At 47.0% G+C, this 25,054-nt stretch overlaps 1 protein-coding gene across 1 annotated transcript in view; it reads left to right on the plus strand.

Annotated features, from left to right (window-relative positions):
- PWP1 (PWP1 homolog, endonuclein) overlaps positions 1 to 25,054 on the plus strand; it is a 312,398-nt gene that overhangs the window by 247,240 nt on the left and 40,104 nt on the right. Inside the window, exon 11 of the mRNA XM_085652559.1 lies at positions 16,573 to 16,684. Coding sequence (XP_085508685.1) covers positions 16,573 to 16,684 — 112 coding nt within the window. The remainder of the gene's footprint in view (positions 1 to 16,572; positions 16,685 to 25,054) is intronic.

Consider the following 25,054-nt stretch of genomic DNA (forward strand, 5'->3'; position numbering starts at 1 on the left):
GGAAAATAAATAGGCCCAGTAGGGTGTTTCAATGTATATCTCACCGGAACAACCCATCTGCCTACCACCTACCACCTTTCACCTCGGAACCTAAGAACACCATCTGCGGCGTTTCTCAAGACTCGACCTTCAGCCCTACACTGTTTAACACCTACATGACCCCCTTGGTCAACATCGTCAGAACCCATGGACTAAACATCATATCCTACACCACAGACACCCAGCACATCCTCTCGCATTCAGAAGACCCCTCCACCACGATGGTCAGTTTCAGCATGTGCATGACGAGCGTCATCAACTGTATGAAAGACAACTGCCTAAAACTCAACAAAGACAAAACAGAAGTGTTGATCTTCGGGAATAACATCGCCTCGTAGAATGAGGCTTAGTGGCCTGCCGAACTAGGAACCTCACCCAAGCCAACAGACCATGCCTGCAACCTTGGCATCATCCTGGACAGCAAGCTCACCATAAAAAGTCAGATCAACGCATTCACCTTCACCTGCTTCCTTGCTCTTTGCCTGCGCCATAAGATCTTCAAATGAATCCCCAGTCAACACCAAACAAACCTTCTCTCAAGCCCTAGTCACCAGCCACCTGGACTATGGCAACGCACTCTACATGGGAATCACCTCGCACCTCTTGAAGAGACTGCAGACCAAACAGAATTTAGCAGCCAGACTCCTCGTCGACCTTCCAAAGCAAACCCACTTCACCCCAACCACAAGAAGCTCCACTGGTTCCCCATTCAGAAGACGTGACAATTCTAGATGCTGATCTACACCTGCGAAGCCCTACCCAACCACGGGCCAGCATACATCAACCACTGCCAGAACTTCAACCAACCCAACTTCAACCACATAGAAGGGTCGAACATACTGACCTGATAGAAGCACTATCCTTTAACATCACAATCTCCCCTAACCTCTCCATTGCGGGATTGCTGATCTACAGGCCACCAACTTCTAAGCCCGCTGAGCTATGGGAAATCTGCAAGCAGATCGCTGACCTCTCAATAAAATACACTAACTTTTTAGTACTAGGGGATTTTAATGTCCATATTGGCAATGATATATGTCCCATAGCTACCCAACTTGCAGAGACGCTAACAGGACTGAACATTAAACAACTAGTTCTCAAGCCCACACACAAGGCTGGTCATACCTTGGACCTTATTTTTACTAATATCCCCACCCTAATAACTGAAGATCCTATCCCCCTCCTATGGTCAGACCACAGTCTTATTCCTTTCTATCTAACTACCTCCATAAACCACAATGTTATAAAACCTGAATACGAAGTTAAAAGGAATTGGAAGAAAGTCACCCCCGAAGTACTAGGACCCATATTAGTAAACACCCCTCTGCTATTTACAGGGAGACCCGAACAGCGACACTGTAATCTTTAACCAATGGTTCACATCAGCCCTTGATCAAATAGCTCCCATGAAAACAGTGAAACAGGTCAGGAACACACCTTCTGCCCCCTGGTTTACACCAGCACTTCGAGCAGAAAAGAGCTGTTGTAGGAAACTTGAGCGAGTCTGGCGTCTTAGCTCCTTCAATTTGGTCAAATCCCTCAAGCAGTTGGAAAAAAACTAAATCCGGGTCTCCACTTGACCCCTGCCCAGGTTTTTTAAAACATTAGCACCACTGCTTAACCCTGCCTTAAACCAGCTCTGGAACACCTCGTTGGAAACTGGCATATATCGATCTAGCTGGAAGATTGCTACTGTCCAACCAATCCTCAAAAAGGAGAACGCAAACCCATCAATTCTGAAAATTTTAGACCTATCTCCCTCCTACCAGCACCTGCTAAGATTCTTGAAAAGGAAGTGCAAAAGCAATTATCCACATTCCTCGAATCCAATAAACTACTCCACGACACCCAGTCGGGATTCAGAGCAGGATACAGCATGGAGACACCACTACTTGAAGTAGCAGAAACTGTCAGGGAGACTATGGATAAAGGGAACTGTGCAATGCTGGTATTATTGGATCTCTCTGCAGCATTCGACACAGTCTCTCATAAGATCCTTTTAGATAGGCTTCAACAGTTAGGAGTAACAGGGACCATTTTAGCTTGGTTCAGCTCCTTCTTGGAAAGCTGCTCCCAGAGAATCCAGCTTCATCCCCACACCTCTAAATCGCGCCCCCTGATATGTGGAGTGCCTCAGGGTTCGGCACTTAGCTCAACCCTTTTTTAATGTCTACCTCGCCCCCCTTGCCCCTCTGGTAAAGCAACGCGGTGTTGATGTTATCTCACATGCTGATGACACGCAGCTTGTGTTTTCCTTCCAAGATCGCTCTGAAATCCGTATTTTCAAACTTTAGGCAGTGTCTCATGGACATCTCAGCATGGATGACAGCCAACTGCCTAAAACTGAACACAGAAAAAACAGAGGTGCTATTTTCCAACCAGCCCTCACCCCCACTAACAGATCTCTGGTGGCCCACAGAACTCAACCCCCCTCCCCTCCCAATGTCGTTTGCGAGGAACCTAGGGTTCAAACTAGATACCTCCTTGTCATGTAAGACCCAGATAGGCCAGGTTTCCTCGTCCTGCTTCTGGAAAATGAAGGCCCTCTAGAGATTCCTCTATTTTCTACCAATGGATTGCAGGAAAACAATAGTCCATGCAGTGATCACATCACAACTTGATTATGCAAACAGTCTGTACTTGGGGCTGCCAGCATACCAGCTTAGAAAACTGCAAACAGTGCAGAACGCGGCAGCCAGGCTCATTAGGAACATCCCTCTAAGACATCACATATCTCCTCATTTGCGTAGGGTCCACTGGCTTCCTATCAAGAGAAGATCTGAATTTAAGGCACTAACTCATGCATACAGAGCACTTAATGACACTGGCCCACAATACCTAAAGAACAGAGTTCGCAAATACCATCAGTAGAGGACCCTAAGATCCAATCATCGTGAAGGCCTTATCATCCCCCGTTTTTCTAAATCCAGAATTGGAGGACGGTCCTTTTCTGTCAAAACTGCGACCCTATGGAACTCCATGCCTGATAATATCAGAAAAGCCAAATCTGGAGCTCAACTTCCGGAAGGCTCTGAAGACTTGGCTCTTCAGCCTCCCTTAGCAAACAAGGGATTGACAACTCTAACCTGCCTTCACCTTCACTGTATCTGCAAGCACCAGGACACCCCCTTTGGGAGTAGCTGCACTCTATACAAACTTAAATACACACATACAACCCTCCAGACACCTGCGCTCTGCCTCCCTCCCCCTCACTCACCTCCCCCCTGCATCAGCTGAAGCAACAGTGGAGGGCGCACCTTCTCTCTACCTTGCAGCGAAGTTCTAAAGCAACCTCCCCCTTCACATATGAACCTCATCCACTCTGTTGAAATTCAGGAAAGCACTCATGACCTCGCTGTTCAACTGAAGCCTCCCTAAGTAGCAGCATTCTCAGCACCTGGATACCCTCTTGGGTAGCCATGCTTTATAAGTCCTTTTGATTTGATTTGATTTGATATCACACTTACTTTAGAAAGGAAACAGAAACACTTTACTACTGTTTCACAGAATTAAAGTGCACAGAGTTCTAAAGCCAGCAAAAACAGGGTCCAGAAAAAGGCGAAAAGTCTGAAGAAGTCAGAAGTCTGCAGAAAAGGTACCTTTGGTACTCTGGTCAGTTAACATTCCATCAAAAGGTATTGAATTTTAGGAAACATTTTGGAGGTTAACACCATGAATAGGGCCTAGAAGAGATCTTTGCTGTGTGGTCAGTGTCATAGCAGTTTTACTCAGTGTAAGTATGAAAAGGTTGTTTCTGTAGAACTTTCAGCAGTCAATGCAGTTTGGTAAGTGGTTTTGTGTTATTTTTACTGACTCTATTAAGTTGGTTGCATATTGCAGACAGCTCAGTGGCTATTCATCATCATTAAAAGCTTTATTTCGGTTCAATGACCATAAAAGCGGCAATCATTATCACAATAGATAATACAAATAAAAAAATCTTAAAAAATAGAGCCAATCCAATCATTTTCGAAATAACACATTACATTCAAGATGAGCAGAAAAATGTTTGGCAGGATAATCGATTATAAAAATTTCCTACGTGATAACCAGACAGAGTTGAGGAACTGGGAAACAGCGAAAACTATCAGAGGTTTTGTGTCATATTTTAAAATTCTCATTGCTTTTTCGCATTCTCTAAAACCAAGATTATTGCAAAGGGGCTTGATCCAGCGTTTCCTTTGGTGTAGATATATTGGGCAGAAGAAAAAGACATGTTTTTCATCCTCAAGTATGTAGCTACAGGCCGGACAAGCAGTGGTTTTATTGGCGTCCCATCCAGATGTAAATGACCTGAGCGGAAGACAACCCATTCTCAATTGGCAGTAGAGTTTCCTTGCGGCCGGTGGACTGACCAGGTCTAAGAATTCCTCTTTCCTATAAGTATCTTTAATTTGGAGGAACACGGCCGTCAGCCTGCCGATCTTAGGGTTTTCATACAGACACGCAAGGTGATGATTTTTAAACTGTTCGACCAATTTAGCTTTGGGTAGGGCCAGACATGAGGCCTCCGGAGTAGACCATAATTCTGGAAGGCCAATCTTAGTGCAAGAATCCCTGACAAATCTCAGCCATGGAATATTCTTGCTCTTGAGTTGGGACCAGACTCCCTTGAATTCCTCACGATAAAATCCCAACTCCTCATTTGACCATAATCTCTTCCAGTATAACAATGGACGCAGCATCACCACTTGTTCAATGGGTAGTAACCCACAATCCAGCCTGATAGGGGTCAGTGGGGAGCTAGATGGAAGGCCCAACATGCTCCTCACGAATGAATTTTCTGACCCAGTCAAGCTGTGTATTCTGGTGTGGCCCCACAGTTCCGCTCCATATATGGAGGCTGCTCTTACTTGTGTCCGATATATTTCCAAAGCAGGGGACACTGGTTTGGAGACCGAACCCCTGAATACTTGAGAGATTCCCCCGGTGGTTTGTGCAAGTTTTAGCACGGAGTTTGCAACTTGGCCACCCCAGCCAAAGTTTTCCTGTAGTAAAATCCCCAGATAGCTGAATGTGGTTACCCGCTCAAGGTATACACCATTCAGAACTGGGTTTGGCCGTGTGTGTTTGGGGGGATTTAGAATCATATATTTGGTTTTGGCCAAGTTGATCTCTAAGCCTCTTTCTGCACAAAAATCCACAAAGCCATCCAGGATGCGTTGGATGCCGGTTGATGTGCGCGATAACAAAAGAGTGTCATCGGCGAACATCAACGCTGGCACCAGGCCTGTGGCAAGTCTGGGCGCATCAATGTCCCTAATATCTGCCAAGTGCTTAATAAGCCCATTGATATAAAGACAAAATAATGTGGGTGCCAACACGCATCCCTGTCGGACTCCACGGTTTACAGGAAAACGGGACGAAAGTTCACCGTATTTGCCACATCTAACCTGTGCAAAATTTTTTGTGTGCAGTCTGCAGATAATGTCCAGAAGATACAAGGGGACATTAAGAGCCAGGAGCACCTTCCACAGTTTTTCACGCGGAACCAGGTCGAAGGCCGACCTCAGGTCAACAAAAATGAGATAGAGGCTGCCACCCTCTAAACTCACGGTCTTCCAATGTATGACCTGAAGTCGGAAGATCTGGTCCACAGTGGAGGTGCCCTTTCTAAATCCTGCTTGCAGTGAACTTAAGATGTTGTTTTCAGTCTCCCAGGCCTGGAGTCTGTCCAGTATTATACGCCCAAACAGCTTCTGAGTGATGTCGATTAAGCTGATGGGCCTATAATTTGAGGGTTTTAGGGGACAGCCTTTCTTAAATATGGGCACAATCTCCGCTCCTAGCCATGACTCTGGTGGATCATTTCCCGACAGGATGGAATTGAATAGGACACAAAGGTATGGCACCCAAATCATAGGTTCAGAGCGATAGAGGTCGCCCGGGATTTTGTCCAATCCTGGAGCTTTGTTTGGTATTAAGAGATGAATAGCCCTTTCCACCTCCTTTATGGTTATCATCGTTGAGGCCGCGCATTGGGTGATAGATCCGGGAGAGAAGATAGGCAAAGGAGGAGTATTGGTATATGTGCTTGAGTAGAGACCTCCATAATGTGCTTCCCATACAGCTGGAGCTATGTTTGGGAATGGGCTCGTTCCTGCTTCTTTCCTCCCCTTGCTCACGGTTGTCCAAAAGCCCCTGAAATCCTTCGCTATTAGAGTAGATCTTAATTCTTCCCAAATATCAGACTCCCAGCATTTTTTGGCCCTTTCTAAAGTTTGTTTGTGTTTGACCCTAGCTACTTTAATCCTATCTCTATCGAGGGTTTTGATGGCGATAAGTAGCTCGCTCTTCGATTTCCTGCACTCAGCAGAGTACCACGGTTGCCTTTTAGGCAGATGGGGCCTCACGGGCCCTGTCAGGCAAAACGCCTTCGAGAGTTTATCTACTAACTGTAGGTGGATGCCTGTGGGTCCGGCTGCATGTACAGGTGGTAGGCGTGATGATTCCACCTCAGACATTTCCACAAGATAAGGAAGAGCAAGGCTATAGATTTCGGAGATTTTATTAGGGCTTGCGGCAATGTGCGGCCATCTCACCCTTCGTTTGTTGTTGGATAATATGGGGTGTTGTGCAGTGGTGGGTGGTGGTACATCATAGGTGCTCATGCCCCAACAGCCTGGTTTAAAGGTTATAACCAAGGCATTGTGGTCGCTATCATTGCGATCTAACACCCTAAAGTCAAGCACCTTATCCCAAGATCTAGTTTCAATAAGGATATAGTCGAGAATGGAAGTATGACCTACCCTATTGAAGGTAGCTCGACCAGGTCTATCAGAATCAAATCTCCCATTACAAGCCCTCAGTGACAAGGAAAGTGTGAGAGCGGAGATTTGAAGGGCCAGAGGGGACCACGCTTTGACCTTTGGAATCATAGGATCAGGGATATTTCTGTATTCATTCTCTGTGTTTAGATCGTCCAAGGCCGACACACAGAGTGGTTCGTATTGGCAATTGAAGTCGCCACCTACGACCACGGAATAATCTGAGTCCAGGGTCAAGATAAATTTATTGAGCGATTCCATAACCTCTGATTCTCGGCCACCCTGGGAAGGTCTCGAATAGACATTCAGAAGAGCCAAATGAATATTATTAGGCAACACTAGAAGAATACATTGAATGTCTTCCGAGTTGGTGTATATCTGCCTTGCCACGGCGCCCAGATGAAGCGCTACCCAGGTGGTAAGACCCCCTGAGGGTCTGCCCCTACCACTAGATACAGCCAATATGTCAAAAGATGCAAAGCCAACCCTGTGCGAATTTTCCAATGCCCAGGTCTCTTGCATCAGGCAAATATCAAAATCGTCTATAAAGACACCCCAGTCCTCGCAGTCCAGTTTGCTCTTGAGACCTGCCACGTTCCAAGATAGAAAACAAGGGCTCGACTTTGGTTTACTAGGGGATGGGATCAGGTCAGCAACAGGGGTAATAGCGGATGAAGAACTCAATGCCCTCTCTGTAATTTCCCACAAGGGCCTATTTGCCAGCCCTTCCATTTCTGGCTTGTTCCCTGGGGTTAGGGCCATTTTCGCAGTATTAGGGTTCAAACGTCAATCCACTTGCTCAAGAGTGCTGTATCTGTTAGGGTGGTAGAAAGCTTCAAACGAAGGTGAACAGGGTCGGTCTGGACCTTGAGATGTATTATAGTCAAGGGGTAATAAACCAGCCCTATCAGTTCGCGCAAAGTCCACCCTTACCCTATTTGGATTGATAATACTGGGATGATGGAGACCTGGGTAAAAATAGGTGAGGGGGAGAGCTCTAATTGCTGAGTGATTGTTAGAGTTAGGGCCTGGCTGAAATGTGCAGATGTGTCTGACCGTGTTTGTGTTCCTGAAATTGATGACTATACAATCTCCCTGTACATCTTTGGCTCGATGTCCAACCCAATTTATTCGCCTGGCGAATAAAATCTCGCTTGAGCACGGTTTCGGGAGTGGTTTGTGGCAATTTAACCAATGTATACATTTGTTTTTTAAATCAAGAAATGACTCCCTTGATCCTTGGTTCAGAGTGGGGACACCAGCAAGGATCACCACATATGGAGCCGATTCGGGAGGAAGATCCAGACAGGGTAATTTCCGGTCACAGGAGGGCTGTAACTGCTTGCTAGGGGATTGGGGGAGCCCGGTAGACTTAGATGGTGAGGTGTTAGGTATGTTGGGAGTTACAGTGCTCACTCTATTTCTGGTGCTCCCTATGCTAGCTGAAGCATGGGCGGCTACTTGGGGGACAATGAACAGTCCCTGACTGGCCCTTGCCTTGGGCAATTGGTTGGTCTACAATGGTTGTCTGGGCAGTTGGTGAGATTTGGGCAGAGTTGCCGGGGACACCAGTCCCAGCAGGGCTAGCTGTTATTCCCCCACTTCCCTCTATGCCCTTAGAATTAATAGCTGAAGCAATCATAAGTTCAAGGTTAGTAAGACCATTTTCTAGGGAATCGAGTCTGTTACAGATGGGGCGACAGATTGCAGTAAAAAGCTGTTCCATCTTTTGCCAAAAATCATAGTTCTGTGCGGGGCTTGGTGGTGCCTCTAGGCAGTCAGCCATCAAGTCTGTAGTAGGTGCAGGTTCAGATGCCCCCTTGTTACACCGCTTTTGCACTTTGGATCTTTTATTAGTCGACGCTGGTGGGCCACCCCTTTTGCGTTTCACCGCCTTTTCAGGCATTTTAGTAGAGGTGGCATCGGGGCGGATGAAGTGGCCAGATCTAGTGGTGCCTTCCGATATCGCATCAACTGAGGAGACTGGGCGACGAGAATCGCCAGGGTCAATCACAACACAAACACTGTTATTTGCTGGAACATCCACGCACTCATTCCCACTCAAAGGTGGGACATCTGTGCGGTGGACTAATACAGGTGTGTGTGTGGATGCTGCCGGTGATTTAGCAGAAGCAATGTTACCCAGAGAGGAGCGCTTGTCAAGGACTAGTTCGAGAGACAATCTTTTCTCTGTCAGTTCAATTTCCCTCTGTAGGACAGATGCAGCTCTGGTTATAAAACTGTCCATAGTTCCAATTACTCCAGTCCCAATCACAGACTTCCGGCCCTTTCCGGCGCCGGCAGTGGCCATGCTCAGATGTTAGCGTAAGGAGATATCAACAAAACAGCTCGCGGCTAGGAAGGAAATGTTCCAATGGCACCCGAAACGGGGGGATTAAGTCTTATGGTCTTGGGCATCTATACAGTGCAGTATTACGACATTCACTGGCGCACGGCTCACCTGTTTCACAGCAGAACCAAGAGGGGTGCCCCGTCCCGGCCTCAGTCGGTCTCTGACGGGCTCAGACGGGCCCGCCCTTGTCCCGGGCTTCGCCCGCGCTGCGGATTGGTGTGTGCAAGTAAATATTGTGCCGTCAAGGGGCGGGTCCAGAGGAAGAGGCAGGCAGCAGCAGCAGGAAGCGGAGGGCTGCTGGGCCTCGCAGTCCTCAATGCGGTGTACCAAGGCAAAAGGTCAGTTTCCACCACGAGTGGCTATTCAGGTTTGGCTCTTCAGTTCCCATTTCCAACAAGCTCCAATTGTGGAGGCCGTTGATAGTTGGACACCTACCAATTCTTGTCTGTGTATCCCTCATTCATGTAAAAATGTTATTTCTAATGGATACTTCTAACTTCAGATTCCTCACCTTGTGAACTTTCCTTAAGCCTCAGACTGGATCCAGAAACTTTACAACAGTACTCCTGCATGCATGCTGATAGCTGTCATCATGCCCGCCCTCCAACCAATCTCATCCTGCTAAAGAAGGGATGAACAGAGTCACATATAAGCATCATTCATGCTCGTTGACATCAGTTCTTTTTCTTTCCACTACTTCAGACGCAGATCCAGTGCTAATACTTATATTTTTCCCCTCAAAATGTCTACACCAGAGTTCGAGCTGTGTAGGGACTGTTACAAACAGATGTCTGTGACTGACCCTCCAGTCGGCCTTCCGTCAGTGGACCTGCCCTCAGTGCCGTCTGTTCCCATCGTACATGCATCGGGTTGTGACGTGTTATTTGCTTTGAAATTGTTGGTACAGATAAAACTTAGCAAGCACTTCTCTGGGAATTGCTAGCTGCTTGTGCAAAGAAGTTCGATGCCGACTTCGGTTCCAGTGCCTCCTGCTATGCTAGTTCTCTTTACAGAGATGCCATAGGAGGATTTAAAGCCAAATGCACTCTGATTTTGATACTTTGCCCTCACCTCACTGTAGGGCCCAGACTTCCCATTTTTTTCGGCACTGGTTCAGATAATGACAATTTTAATGAGGGAATGATTTTGTCCCCTAGTATGATGAAGAAAATTGATATGAAGAACTCCAAAATGCCAGCGGCCTGGATACTTCCCTAGATACTGGCCTTTTTTTTTTTTATCTTTTTGGCATTGCAAGGAGTTCCTCCCTCTCTGTTATGTGAATGGAGGCCGAAGTACTGGACCTACAACTTCCCACTATGGGGTTGAAGACCAATGTTTTGACTGAGGTGCTCCAACCTCTCCAAGCACCTACAGAGTCTCCAATGCCATTTAGTGAAGCCCTTACTGATACCCACTTGGGCAAATCTATGTTCAAGATCAAGACCACCAGTTAATAGGCAGTTAATAGTTCCGGTGGCATCGCCCAGAACCAGATGATTCTGCTTTTGTTATTTAACATCCAAAGCCAGAGAATTTGGTAGTGCAGGCACCCACCAGTAAGGAAAATCCCAACACCTTCTCCACAACCCCACCTGATTACGAGTCTAAAAGAATATAAACATTTGTCCCTTTCCCCCCCATGAGCCTTGCTCTGTGTTCAGTGAATGTCAGCTTCCTTCTAGGCTGCTACTTTCATGCCCTATTGGACACTGTTGCTCAAGAATTGCCTGCAGAATTGGACGACCTCAGGGCATTCCTAACCCAAGCTATCTAGAATAGCCGCCATGCAACAAAGATTGTAATCCGGTCTGGTTTGGACACAACCGACTGCTGAGATCATGCAATGGGTACGAGTGTGACACTATCTATATGAGGTCTATGGGCCTTTCCAGAGATGTCCAGGCGTGTTTGACAGACATGCTGTTCGATAGCTTTCAAGTTTTTGACGGCAAGGCAGATTCGGCAGGGGAACGGCTTATGGAAAGCAGGGCCAAAGCACACTCTTTTGGTCTTTCTGCCCCACCAGACAATTCAAACACTTTTGCCTCCTTCATGGCAATGGCAGGGAAATTTAGTTTCACCAGCATCTGGTCCATCCACCAGCCCAGCAGGCCTTACAGCTTTTTTGTTTCCGAGGCCACAGCTCAGAAATAAAGCGCTAAGACAGCAGAAACAATGTGCAGCTCACTCCCCCCACCCCACCACCATTCACAGCCTCTAAATCACTTTAATATATCCTTGCAGGCACAAAGCTACCCCGTCGGAGTCAGGCTCTGATATTTCCTTTAAGGGGTGCAAGCCATCGCTTCAGACAAGTGAATCCTCCAAATAGTACATCAGGGCAATGCCCTTCTATTTCTTTCCATTCCACAAACCTTCCTCACCTTTTGGGACAGAACAGTCACCTGCATGGTGGCAGGTGTTCACCCTTGCCCTGAATACTCCAGTTGCATGGCTAGCTGGACCGCTGGTAATGATTTTTGACCATGGGCGAACATGGATCATGCTTGTGTGCCATTACCTACTCCTGTCTTAAGGTAATGTTGTCTGGTTATGCCAGAGGGGTCCACCATGCGCTACCCTTGGAGAGGAAGAGAGATACTACCATTACCTGGAGTTAAGTGCCATGAACACTGTGGTGGCAGCATACCTGTTATGTGTTTCATTGTGATCAGTAGTGTGAACAGGCCTTGTTGCGGTATAACTGGAATGGTTCCTACTGGCTTACTAATGTAAAGGCTTTGTACTTATTTAACCCTTGGCCTGCATGGATTGTGTATAGTGCTGGACAGAGCTTGATGCTGGCATATGCATGCTGGGATGTGTAGGTGTATGTGTACGGTACATGACATAGGGGTCTTTAGGTTCCAGTCTGGCAACAAAGAACCTGGAAAGACTAGGAGATGTGAGGACTGCAACCCCCAGATCGAAGCTGTGTATGGCTGGCATTCCTATTGGACTGCAGTGTGAGCAACCACTGAAGGAAGGGGGACCGAGCATCCTCTATGCACCTCAAAGGGCTATTTGATTCAAGGAAAAGTTTCTGTTGTGTGGAGCCTGTGCTTATTATCAGGGATAAGGGTGGAACCATGGCCGGGAAATCTTGATAGGAAGACTTGGGCCTTTTAACCTTTATGAGGCTTTTTTTAGTGGACGCTGATAGCCAGGTATGATCCATGGTTACTCCCTTGGCATATGCTGTTGAACCAATCAGAATTGAGGCCACTCTTGCCGTGGCACAGTGTCTGACAAATGGCATTGTATAGGAGAAAGCTCTACAAATTAGGCCCACAAATGGCTCAAATGCACTTTTCATTCAGGAAAGAAAATCACCAAGACTTATAGCTTCTGGGACTAGGACTAGGGACCAAGTTCGGCTAGTCTCCCTGTTGGGTGAGATGCAATCACTCAGGAAGTCAAGACCACTTGCCCTGAGCCTCGGGCACCAGCCTTCTGCCTGCCTGCAAAGACCAATGGATCCCGTGAGGAAAAGAGCGCCTGGAGGAAACTAGGACCAGTTGGGATTCTGCTGAATGGATCCCAGTGAGTGACGTGTGAGACACGCTGTCTGATCAGGACCTTTGCGGTGACCCTGTCTGCCTGGAGGGGGTCACTGTCTAGGAAGGGCCGTCGCCCTTGTGCATCGTCAGTTCGTGACCACCATCTGCCAGAAGGGGGCACAGTAGAAGCATGGCTGTTGCTATAGATCTACGTTCCCAAGTTGCTGTGAGGATCACTTACTGATTGTGAGGAGCCGTGGAGGAAGGCATCTGATATGATACAGGCTTTTTGGAGATAGAAGAAGGTCCGACGTGTCACCAGGCTGAGACCACAAGAGGTTGCAGACCCTCATCTTCAGTAGAACAAAGCACATACCAGCGGTCATTGGGACAGGTATGACTATTCAATGCCAGCAGGGGACTTGCACGAACTTAGTGTGTAGCACTGTTAAAGATGAGTCATTAGGCAAAACATAGACTTTGTTGTGTGGGGATTAGCGTGGGACACATCTGGGAGTCTCCTACTATATTGAATGGGGAATAACCAGCCTTTCTAAAAGGGGATGGATGTACTCCATAATACTGCCCAGAATGACTCTAGCGTGCCGACCTTAAGAGACTGTGGTTATTATTTAGTGTGTTGCCTCTGCTTTGTGTGCTTCCATTAAAATACTACTTCTTCGTAAAAGTAAGTATTGGGCTGAATAATCACATTATTGCTGTTACTACTTTGTGCCTGTGTATGCCTCACATCTACTTCCCCCTTGAAGAGTCTTGGACTACTCAACATGTAATAGCACTGAGAGTCCAGTGGTGAAAGGAGTAGGACTTGTCCCATTTGCTCGGGAGCCATAGTAGGTCGGTCCCCTGGACATCAGGCCTAAAAGCTTCAAATAACGGTTGGGTTCAGTAAGTCGTCCTTGTCCCCTGGCCCTCTGAAAGGGGTTTTGAGAACCAATATCAGGCGGCTGATGAAGCATCACCTGTTTGTCTTGCAGTAGGAAGTGAAGGCCCTTTTGGTCAAAGGGGCCATAGATAGGGTTCTGGCCTTGGAAGTTGGTACTGGGTGTTACTCCTGCTACTTATCTATGCTGAAGAAGGACAGACCCTTCATCCTATTTTAAATCTTCTCCCTCTTGACTCCTTCCTTCAGAAGGTCAAATTCAAAAGGCTCACACTAGCCCCTGTTCTGTCTGCCATGGATCCTGGAGGCTTGGATGGTGGCATTGCACCTGCACAACATCTCCATATCTCCATTGTGCAGGCCCACAGGAGCTACCTTCGGTTCATAGTGAGCCTGGGGCATTTTCTGTTCACAGTGCTCCTTTTGGCTTCACCAGTGCCCCTCAGGTGTTGATGAAAGGTCAGAGGTCAGGGACACCAGTCTTCCCCCTACCTCAAAGACTGGCTATTGAAGGTAGACTCGCCCCAGGCAGTTGTCAACCACCTTACATCATTGGGGGTCTCTCTCAATCTACTAGTCACATCTAACTCCTTTGCCGACATTCCTCATCCCTTCTGAGCTGTGGAGACCATCTGGTAGAGGTGGAGATCAGGGATCTCAGGTCTCCAGCAAAGGCTCAACGCACATCAGTTTGTGCAGTTGAATGGCGATTTGCTTGAATTTGAATGCTTTCCTGCCTACTATCAGAGAAGGCTAGTGCAGGTGCTTACGGACAAAACCATCTGGGTCTGCAACACGTAGGGCAGGATGGGTCTTGGGTCTGTGCCAGTAAGCTTTACACCTCTGAAAGTGGCTGGATTGCTAGGGAATTTCTCTGTTGGTGAACCAACTGGCAAGGTCTCTAGACGTCTGGCCCGTCTAACTGAGCTGCCAAGGCTTAGCCAATCATAAATGGCAATTATTCTGGTTATGTATGGCAGTTATTCTGGCCAAGTACATGTCAGCACTTTTGCGTTTTGGAGTTTCCAAAGCTACTCTTATCAGGGACACATTCCATTTATAGTTGGAGCTCGGGACTCCTGAATTTCATCCCACCGCTGCCTCTCCTGCCCTGAATTGCTAAGATCCGAAATGACTGGGTTCAAGCCATCCTCGTGGCACCGGATTGGGCCAGGCCAGGATAGTGTGGTCTTGAACTCCTGGGCATGAGCATCTATCCTCCAATCAAGCGGCTGCTTTGGGAGGATCTTTTATCTCAACAGCAGGGCAGAATACTGCACCTGGGCTAGCACATTTTGCATCTCCATGCTTTGAAATTGAGCAGCAACATTTGATCTCCTTGGATTTTCTACCTGAAGTTGTTGATGTTGTCTTGGTGGCTAGCTGTCTCTCCACAAAAATGGCGTATGCCATTCATTGGGATAAAATTGTGTCTTGGTGCAGCACCCGACAAATTGATCCACTTCAAGCCAAGTTGTCCGAAGTTTTGTCCCTGACCCAGAAAGGACTTTCTTTAGCCAGTGCTGAAAGCTATTGGTCAGCTTTTTTGGGGTTGCTAGATGAGCCTTCTTCATTTAAATCATCTGTTTTCATGGGATTTTTGAAAGGTTTGCATTTGTTTCCTCAACACCCATGGTGATTCCACAGTGTGACTTGAACTTAGTTTTAATTTTTTGATGCCCATTACCTTTGACCCACTGCACACATTGTCCATTAGGAGTCTCTCATTGCCGTCAGATTGGCTAGGCAAGTAATTGAACTGCAGGCTCTTTCTGTCAACTGTACTTATACATCGTTCTTTCCCAATAAGTTCATGTTGAAGAACCAAGCTTCCTTTTTACCAAAAGTGGTTACTCAATTTCATCACCCTTCTTTCATTCTTTGCCCCACCTTAACCCTCTAAGGAGGAAGAGAGAGACTTCATTGCTCATCTCTAAGAGGGAGCTAAGCTTTTACATTTATTGCACCAGAAAGCATTGGGTGGATGATCAGCTCTTTGTGGGTTTCTGTGGGGAAAGAAGGGCAAGGCAGCGCAAAAGCAGACCATCTCCTGATGGATTGTACTCTGCATATAGATGTGCTAAGCACTGGGAAGAAGGAGCCTGCAGAAGACCTACATGCTCGTTCCACCAGAGCTAAGGCTGCTACCACTGCGCTAGCATTTATAGTACATACGTTCAAAAACCACTACTGATTCAACAGTCCGGTCCATCGAGGGGCATTTTGCCGGCTCGGTCCTGCAGGACGTTTTGGTCTGAGCCAGTGCACAGACCCACCACCTAGGGAGGTACTGCTGCAGTATCTATCTACAAGGTGAGGAATCTGTGGTTAGATAGAGTATCCACCAGAAAGATTTTTACCTAAGGTAAGTAACATGTTCATCAGGCAGTGTAGTACTTTTTTGTTTAGTAAATTATTTCTTTTACTAGACCAATCGATTTAGTAAAACTTGCAAGACGTTTTAGAGGCCGTAACCAGGCCTCTTCTATTATTTATAATACATTTTGCCTTAAATATTTGTAACCTCTTCTGTGGTAAAACATTAAAGAAAGAAAAGAATCCAAGGTGGGGAAAGATGCATTGCTATTGATTACTTCCTATCTCACTCCAACCAAATAAGAAGAAATGCATTTAGCAGAAAGAAAATAAAAGTACAATCCTGTTCCTATAATAAAAAATACCTCACTGAATTAGCCGTAATGCTTGCAGCTGATTCTAGCAAGGTGTTTAATGAAAAACTCTTGTCTGATATACAGCCATGATGTGCTTCAAAATCTGGAACAACTATGCCCCATGCCTCACTATATAAATTCAATGTTAATATGTACTTGGACATACATTTTCATTTGTGTCCCCTTTCTATGCATACATGATTTAATGTTGTACAGCTGTATGACTAATCATGTCAGTAATTCCCTCCCTTGCTTCATTTTTTATGTATCGGCCCATTCATAACCGCACAGTGAGAATACTCATATATAACATTTTATCTTTTAATTTCTTTAGGTCTGCTATACTCTATGACTGCAGAAGTCCACAAGAAGCACATCGGACCTGGCGATTTAGCGGACAGGTCGAGAGAGTGACTTGGAATCATTTTTCACCTTATCATTTCTTAGTAAGTATCTTTTGTTCCTTCTTTGTTGTGCGTTTTTCTTTAGCTGTCATGTAGCTGGTAAAAATAACACAACAAGACTATCTTTGGCAATGAGAACTGCTTAACAGATGTAATTGTCTGTTGGTGTCTATCATGCAGTCTTTTTAAAAATATTAACCAATTGCTTTCTTAGCATTCCTTTTGTTTGCTTGTATTGAGCTTTAGCTTCACTGAAAATGCTAAATTGCATTTGTGGTTCTTTACTCAGCAGACAAATATTTGCTATAAAAATGCATAACTGGGGGGCGTGGCCAGCCATGATGGCCGAGTGGATGTGATGCACAAGGGCTCCACCACAATATGACAGCAAGTTTAAAAAAGTGTTCCGATGACAGCTCCTGTTGATTAGAAATGCACTCCTGGGTGCAGTAGGACCTGAGAAGGGTGTGTGGGGACATCATTGACCCCCCCTGATATTACGTATGGTAAGCGATTGAGGGAGGCTTGGGAATGAGCGGCAGCGGAGTGACCAACTCGAAGAGCCTACCTCGGACCCAGACTGACCTGAGAACCACCTTGCACCTACAAAACACCGTGAAGACCCCAGAAGCAGTGAAACGACGAGGTGAGGGGCCTCCGGGGGTCAACAACACAGGCATTGAGGAACGCGACGGCCTGCTCATAAGGAGATGACCCCCCTTCGATTCATGGGGACTTAAAGACTTTGCAGGGGGATATCCTGGTGGTGCTGGCACTCTAGGGGTCGAGAGAATTGAATACCGTTGGCCGGTGGGGTGGTAAAGAGATGGAGGAGCGGCTATAAGACCCCGGACTGCAAAGGAGCGCATATGACCAGGGAGCCCGCTGCCTGACTTTACCATGGCGGAGCCACAACATTCCACCCAGCGGGGTGAGGTGGAACCACCTTGCAACGAGGAACTCAGTCGGTGCCAACAGTCTAGAGTCCTGGAGGAGGACCACCGGTGCCACACAGGGCAGCAATAGGGCAGAGGAGCGGAGCTGGAATCTCCGGCTGAGGCAATTCCCTCATAGCTGGGAAGGAGAATGTCTGATTTTAACGTGGAGATACCGTGATGTGTTGCCTATCGGATCCGAGAGGGAGCTACTGTGCAGCAACAACTTATGACGTGGATGGACCTCCAAGGGGACTGCTGGAGGTATTGGATATCATCTGTGAGGGGGGGAATAGCAGTCTGGAGAAGCGGACCCCCTACACACACTGCAGAAACCTCGATAAACTTAGGGTGACAAAAATAGAGGCATAACCTAGACAGGCTGCAGACAGCACAATCAAATAAACTGGGCCAGTATTGTCACCGAATGTGCGTCTGTGTGACATGAAAGAGAGACGGCACCCACAGTATTAGGAAGCTCAATGGAAACTGGTCACCTCAGCAACCACAACAACCCAATACTTTACTGAAGCGGTGTGTCCCCTCTGCGACCCTGGGGGCACATTCTGCCACAGACCAGTTGTGAGGGAGTTGGCGCCCATTTCGAGACCGGAAGCGTGACTTGGCCCCCCTCAAGGCTGCGGGTAGGCAGATCGATCTAACAGCAGATCACTGGTTGGGGACCAGGACTCGCTGCAGCGAGACTCCTCAGCTTAATCAACACAGAGGGCACTTTCTAGTGGCCTTTTCCAGCGGACTGCAGCCTTTATGTCGCCTAAGAAAACCCACACTAATAGGGTTTCCAGCTACTTTGCACCAGCAGAATCCCAGGGCTCCTTTCTTGTGGCAAGCACTGGCAACAACATGGCACTCACGAAGGAGGACCTGCTAGCCTCTCTGCAAGACTACAAGCAGTAACTGACATAAGAGCTGAAGATGGATTTGACCTCCTCCTTAGAAGCTCTCAGGTCCAACATTAACGGCAAACTGACCGCTCTTCAGCAGAACGTCGATTCAGTGGGCACCCATGTACTAGACCTGGAAAATTTCCTGAGTCCGATGACCGGTCTTGAGTACTCCTGGTGATTGAATAGATGCTCTTCTTCTGCAGGTCACAACCTGCTAAGCTGCTCTAGCCCATTATTCTCCAGGGCAACAACCCTGTCCTATCATATAGGGTCATGAACAGCATACTCTAGGTGACAACCCCTTTGGGGCACAACACTGCATGGCAGCAATGGCCCTCTTTCTTCTCATAGCGCTGCACCAAGACGATGAGTCTTCTCTTCACCAACGCCCCCACCTGGCATACGGGGGAGGGCACAAACAGTGCACTCCAGGCAACGGCCCCTTTGGTTCACAACACTGCATGATTAACCGCATTTTCTTGCCACGGGTCTACACCAGGTCAACAGCCCTTATCTTCACGCACCCTCTACTTGGTATACAGGGACACAACACCACACACAAGGGTGTGCCTCCCTTTGGTCACAACGCTGCACAGACCTGCTTCTTGCCACAGTGCTGCCCCAGCTGGCGTACAGGCGTCACAACAGCAGCGCTTGGGTGGTCAGCCTGATCAGTGCTATGGTCCTTCATCTTCACCACTACACCTGCCTTGCATATAGGGGTCACAAACAGCAGCTCTCAGCTCTCAGGTCGACGGCCTGATCGGTAGAACGGACCTCTTTCCAGACTCAGATTCCAGGGAAGTCAAAAGGTAAGGGGCAGATGAAGTCGCCACAGTCTCTGACTCCACCGCGTGGAGACTCCTTCTCCCATGGCTCCTCTCGCTCGACGGTTGAGCCAGACGCGACTCCGCACTGCGTCTTCCCGTATTTCTAGTAGCCGAAGTGTTGATCACTCTGATGATGGAATATTATGATTCCTTATATCTCATTTTTGGGACCCCTTCTCGCTCTGGAGTGTCTCCAGGCCCCTAGGAGGTGAGTGGAACGCCGTCTGAGGAATTTTCCAAGGTGACGGTTGGCCATTTGAGTCGAGGGATCGGGAATGGTCGACGTCGGCTGACGTCACTTTGGCACAGGATCACAGTCCTTCGGGATATTTGCCGTTGACGCTGTTCTCTGACTAACCGACTCCGACATTGACGGCGGGGCAGGTCGGAGACGCCGCTCCTTACCCTGTCGACATCGTGATAGCACCGATTTGGTTTTCGTTCTGTGGCAGAATCGGCCTCACTTCCTGAAGGTATTATACAGTTTGTGGCCCCTTTTCAGGAAGAGGCATCAGGAGGTCCACCTGAATAGACGTGGAAGGACCTTTTCAGCCCATTTCAAACACCTATGTGTTTCAGGTGAAGGAGAGCTGGCATGCAGCTCTTGGTGAGGATAGAGGACTGGATTCTTCAGCAGCCTCGGGGTTGCTGTCTCCCCCTAGTCTTGCCATGGAGGCAAGTTCCTCCTTTGCAGACATGCTGAGTAAAGTGGCTGCATTTTTAAATGTATCACTGCCCACAGTGCAGAGGTCACTGCAACAAATGATGGACGGAATGCTGAATGATTCAAACATTCTCCCCCCTTCAAGAGATCTGGGTTATATCCATCGTTCTTTTGCCCCCTACGCCACCCCAGTTGGACCCAGCCATATGCAAATCAGTCTTGACCCTGTGCCTCATCGGAACAGTCCAGGCCGAACTGCCAAGCCAGGTCCTCCCTGGACCGGAAACAAGCATCCTGGGACCAGTTTTAGGGTATGTCACCCTTCATCAGCCAGGCTAGCTTGAATCCAGTGGCACAGTGAGCAAGGGGACCCACGTGAGGGCATACCCATTCCACTTAAGGCGAAAAGTGTAACTGCAACAAATGATGGACGGACTGCTGAATGATTCAAACATTTTCAAACATTCTCCCCCCTTCAAGAGATCTGGGTTATATCCATTGTTCTTTTGCCCACTACGCCACCCCAGTTGGACCCAGCCATATGCAAATCAGTCTTGACCCTGTACCTCATGGGAACAGTGCAGACCAAACTGCCAAGCCAGGTCCTCCCTGGACCGGAAACCCGCATCCTGGGACTGGTTTCGGGGTATGTTACCCTTCATCAGCCAGGCTAGCTTCAGGCTTGTCTACAGACCCTTTGTTCAAGATCCTTTGCCAGGGACAGACGGGACAAGAGTCTGTTCTTCCATATAGTGAGGCCCTATTTGATATTTTGTTAGGTGCCTGGGCCAAGCCAGTAGATCATGATGTTGCGCGTAATCATTTGCCTGCACCTGGGGACCCAGTTTGCTTGCCTAGTGGCCTTGTCGCCCAGGCTGCAACAGGATGCTAAGGGTTGCAATGCTTGTGGTAAGCATATTTTTGCCTCAGCCTGCTCAGCATTGAGAGCCACCAACTCGTCTTGTGTGCTGGGGCGCTTTTCCTATGCTTTATGGTATACTTTACAGAACTTGTTCCCATCTCTTCTGGATAACCTTCGGGCTGAGGTATGCAACTTGGCTAGAGATGGTCAGCAAGCAGCTAGGCTTGCCATAAGGTGTGTCATGGACACAACCGACTCTGTGGGTCAGGCCATGGCATCTGCAATGGAGCTAAGGCATCTGGCTTGGTTAGAATCTTTGGGGTTCTCAGAGGCTGTCTAGTCGGCTTTAGCCGACATACCAATTGACGGTGCACGTCTTTTTGGAGATCAGGCAGATGCAGCGTTTAGACTCTTCCAAGGAAGACAGAGAACTACAGAGTCGTAGACCTGCATTTCTGTCACTGTGTTCTTAGCTTGCCCCTGGGCTTGAGGTGTATGTTTTTGTTGGGCACGGTGTAGTCTTATTAGTATGTTGTATAGGTCCAGTTTTGGTTATCCATACGACCACATGTGGAGTGATGGTTATGTCCTCAGTGTCATTTCTTTTTGATTGGTAATCATTTCAATGTCTGAGGGAGGTTCCTTTTGTTTCCTGGCCTCTGAGGATGAGCTTTCTGCTCAAGAGGCTATCATTAAGAGGTGACTTCCTGTATTGAAGCGAATCTGTTGCATGCTTCTTAGAAGCAGTTCAGTATGCAAGTTATATGGCTTCAGTGTTCATTTAGGGACATATTCTTATACCAGCTGTAGGCTGGTGTACAGTGACTCTTTGGTTCTACTCTTAGAGTAGTCGGTGCTTCAGCAAGTTAAAGCATTGTTCAGTGTATATGCTTGCTTTATTGCTTGCAAGTTCGTCCTTTATAGCAAAGGAATAGTGTCTAGTGAAGGCATAAATATTAACTCCACTGACGGCAATTCCTATCCCTGCTCCAAATTGTGGTGCTGTAAATTGGCAGCCAAGGTTTATGATGCACGGATTGGGCCAACTTGTCCCAAGACCAATGTAAATTTGATGTCAATCAATCAGTCAATACATTTATAAAGCGCGCTACTCACCCGTGAGGGTCTCAAGGCGCTGAGGGGGGGGGGGGGTGGGGGGTGCTGCGACTGCTCGAAAAGCCAGGTCTTGAGGTGTTTCCTGAAGGTGAGATGGTCCTGGGTCATTCGTAGGTGTGCGGGGAGGGAGTTCCATGTTTTGGCTGCCAGGTAGGAGAACGATCTTCCTCCGGTGGTGGTTCTGCGAATCCGTGGGACGGTGGCGAGGGCGAGGCTGGCGGAGCGGAGCTGGTGGGTGGGAGTGTAGAACGAGAGGCGGTTGTTGAGGTATTCGGGGCCCGTGTCGTGGAGCGCTTTGTGTGCGTGGGTGAGGAGCCTGAATGTGATCCTCTTGTTGACGGGGAGCCAGTGCAGGTTTCTCAGGTGGGTGGATATGTGGCTGGGGCGAGGGATGTCGAGGACGAGTCGTGCGGAGGCGTTCTGTATGCGTTGTAGTCGTTTCTGAAGTTTGGCGGTGGTTCCTGCGTAAAGGGCGTTTCCGTCGTCCAGTCGGCTGGTGACGAGGGCTTGAGTGACGGTCTTTTTGGTTTCGGTGAGGATCCACCTGAAGATTTTCCGGAGCATGCGCAGGGTGTTGAAGCAAGAAGATGAGACGGCGTTGACTTGCTTGGTCATCGTGAGGGAGGAGTCCAGGATTAAGCCCAGGTTGCGTGCGTGGTCCGAGGGTGTCGGCGCGGAGCCAAGTGCTGTGGGCCACCAGGAGTCGTCCCAGGCGAATGGGGATTGTCCGAGGATGAGGACCTCCGTCTTGTCTGAGTTCAGCTTCAGGTGACTGAGTTTCATCCATTCTGCGACGTCTTTCATTCCTTCCTGGAGGTTGGTTTTGGCGGCGGCTGGGTCTTTGGTGAGGGAGAGTATCAGCTGGGTGTCGTCGGCATAGGAGATGATGTTGATGTTGTGTTTGCGTGCGATGGTGGCTAGGGGGCTCATGTAGATATTGAAGAGGGTTGGGCTGAGGGAGGAGCCTTGGGGTACGCCGCAGATGATCTTGGTGGCCTCTGAGCGGAAGGGAGTATATGGTATTCATGTCTGGTATTCATATACCATTTGATGTTTCTTCTTTGTTAATGTTTCAAAGATTTTTGATCTTTTTTGGCACACTGTTTCCACAACCAGTTTCTGTAGTGGCTTTGCGTTCTGGCGTGGAAGGTTTCACAGACGACGGGACTTATTTGGCTCCACTGTCGTCATGATCATAGTTGACGTCATCACGGAGCCGTACAACGCGCTTAGGTACTACTGAAAATTTTCCGGATCCAGACTGGCGCGTGGGTAGAATTCAAAGTTAAGGAATCTGCGGTTAGACTGTGTCTATCCGATATAGTGAAGGTAAGTAACTTTTATATTAAACACAGTCCCAATTTATCTTTAATTAGACCTGAAGAAGAACAAACAAAATTGTATTTAGGGAATATTCGGATTTAATGCTTGAGACAAAAAAAAAGTAAAAAACCTGGAATTGACGTGTTATGGCATCGCCACCTTCTCCCTTAGCCACCACAAATACATGATTCTTTTTGTCCTGTTGACCACGGTTTGTTAAGAATTTAGTGGTGGTGATAACGTTTCTTCACTAATTTCAGTGACCTTTTGTTTTTCTCTCTTAACCGTGACATCCCTCCACCCTTTCTGTGATCTATTGATTTAGATATGCATCATAAATGGTGAACCCAGCGTGCCTTTATGAAATGTATTTAAAAAAATATATAATCTTCATTGAAATTTGTAATGGCATACAACGCATTTAACCAAAATTTCCATGCTATATACTGTTTTGTTTTAATCAACAATCTCCTTTATGACATGTATATATTATAAGCGATTGCTTTATGCAACAAATATTGAGAGAAGTGCCTTTGCAATTTTTGCCCAAACTTAGGGCAAATATTTAAAATGGTGTTTGATACAAGGGGTACCTAGACTTATGCGCAGTAAAGTTGTTAAAATAGCCATTTAACAGAATTTTCCTGGTATTATCATATTTTGGGGTGTTGCGATTTAAGTTTACAAATCGTCTTGAGGTTTATAAATTACGAGTGGTAATAATTCCTATAACAGTGAGAGTGGTTTAATACCGACTATTGCCGTTCCTGAACCTTATATGAATACTATCAGGTTTTGGTTTGTGACTCCCTCAATGATACCCAAGTTTGGTTCAAGCAGTAGTTTGCAAAATGTTTTTACTCCATAAACACCCTGAACCCAGCTTTGCTGGGTAATGGCTGTGATAAAGAGGCTTTAATACATTTTCTGAATATTTTTTGGGGAAATAAGGACAATTCCCTTCCCTTTGTGGTTCACGCTCTTCTCTCCTGCACTGAGGCTCTCCAATTCTTGGCTTAGCATAGGTTCTCTGAAAATATATTTTTACTGCAGTGGGCAGTATTGGCAATCTATGTTGAGGTATCAAACTAAGAAAGCGTGGTTGGCGAGAAAGGTCTCTTGCCTCCTTGTTATTCGAGATGATCCTAAGTTTATGTGAACTGTTTTTTTGAGTATGTAAACCTGAAATAATGTGCGCAATTGAAATTCAACTCTATTTTCCAAATAAGAGTCCTCCAAAATTATTGTTTGCTTAATAGTAACAGATATACGTAACTTTGCTTAATCAGCATTTTTAATGTATTTTGTATTCTAATACTACTGAACACAATTACAGTAAATCACAAAAACGTATTTGATCATCCGATGAAGGTTCCGAGTGAAGGGGGTGATGGGGAAATCAGGTGACTTGTACCATCACATTTCATATTCAATGTACTAACTGTATTACTGATATGCCTATGCCAATGGAATTTGTGTCAGACAAGAAGCTGCAATTTCTCAATTTGTAATTACTTTTTACTATGCCCTGGTATTAATAAACAGGGTAAAAATAAAAAAAAGAAACTTATTTGATTCGGCTCTATCTATATGCAAATTTTGGTTTACATTTTTCCATTTTATGCACTGTCTGGGAACAAATAGTAATTGGAATTTGGTATGCATATGTACGATATAGCACCCTCTTTTAATCTTTGACCAGTCTGCACCAAATTTAATACAAAGGTTCAGTTGTAGGGGTGCCACGTTACTGATGAATTTGGGATAGATATTG

The sequence above is a fragment of the Triturus cristatus genome, chromosome 4_1, assembly GCF_964204655.1.
Source record: "Triturus cristatus chromosome 4_1, aTriCri1.1, whole genome shotgun sequence".
Classification (NCBI taxonomy): domain Eukaryota; kingdom Metazoa; phylum Chordata; class Amphibia; order Caudata; family Salamandridae; genus Triturus; species Triturus cristatus.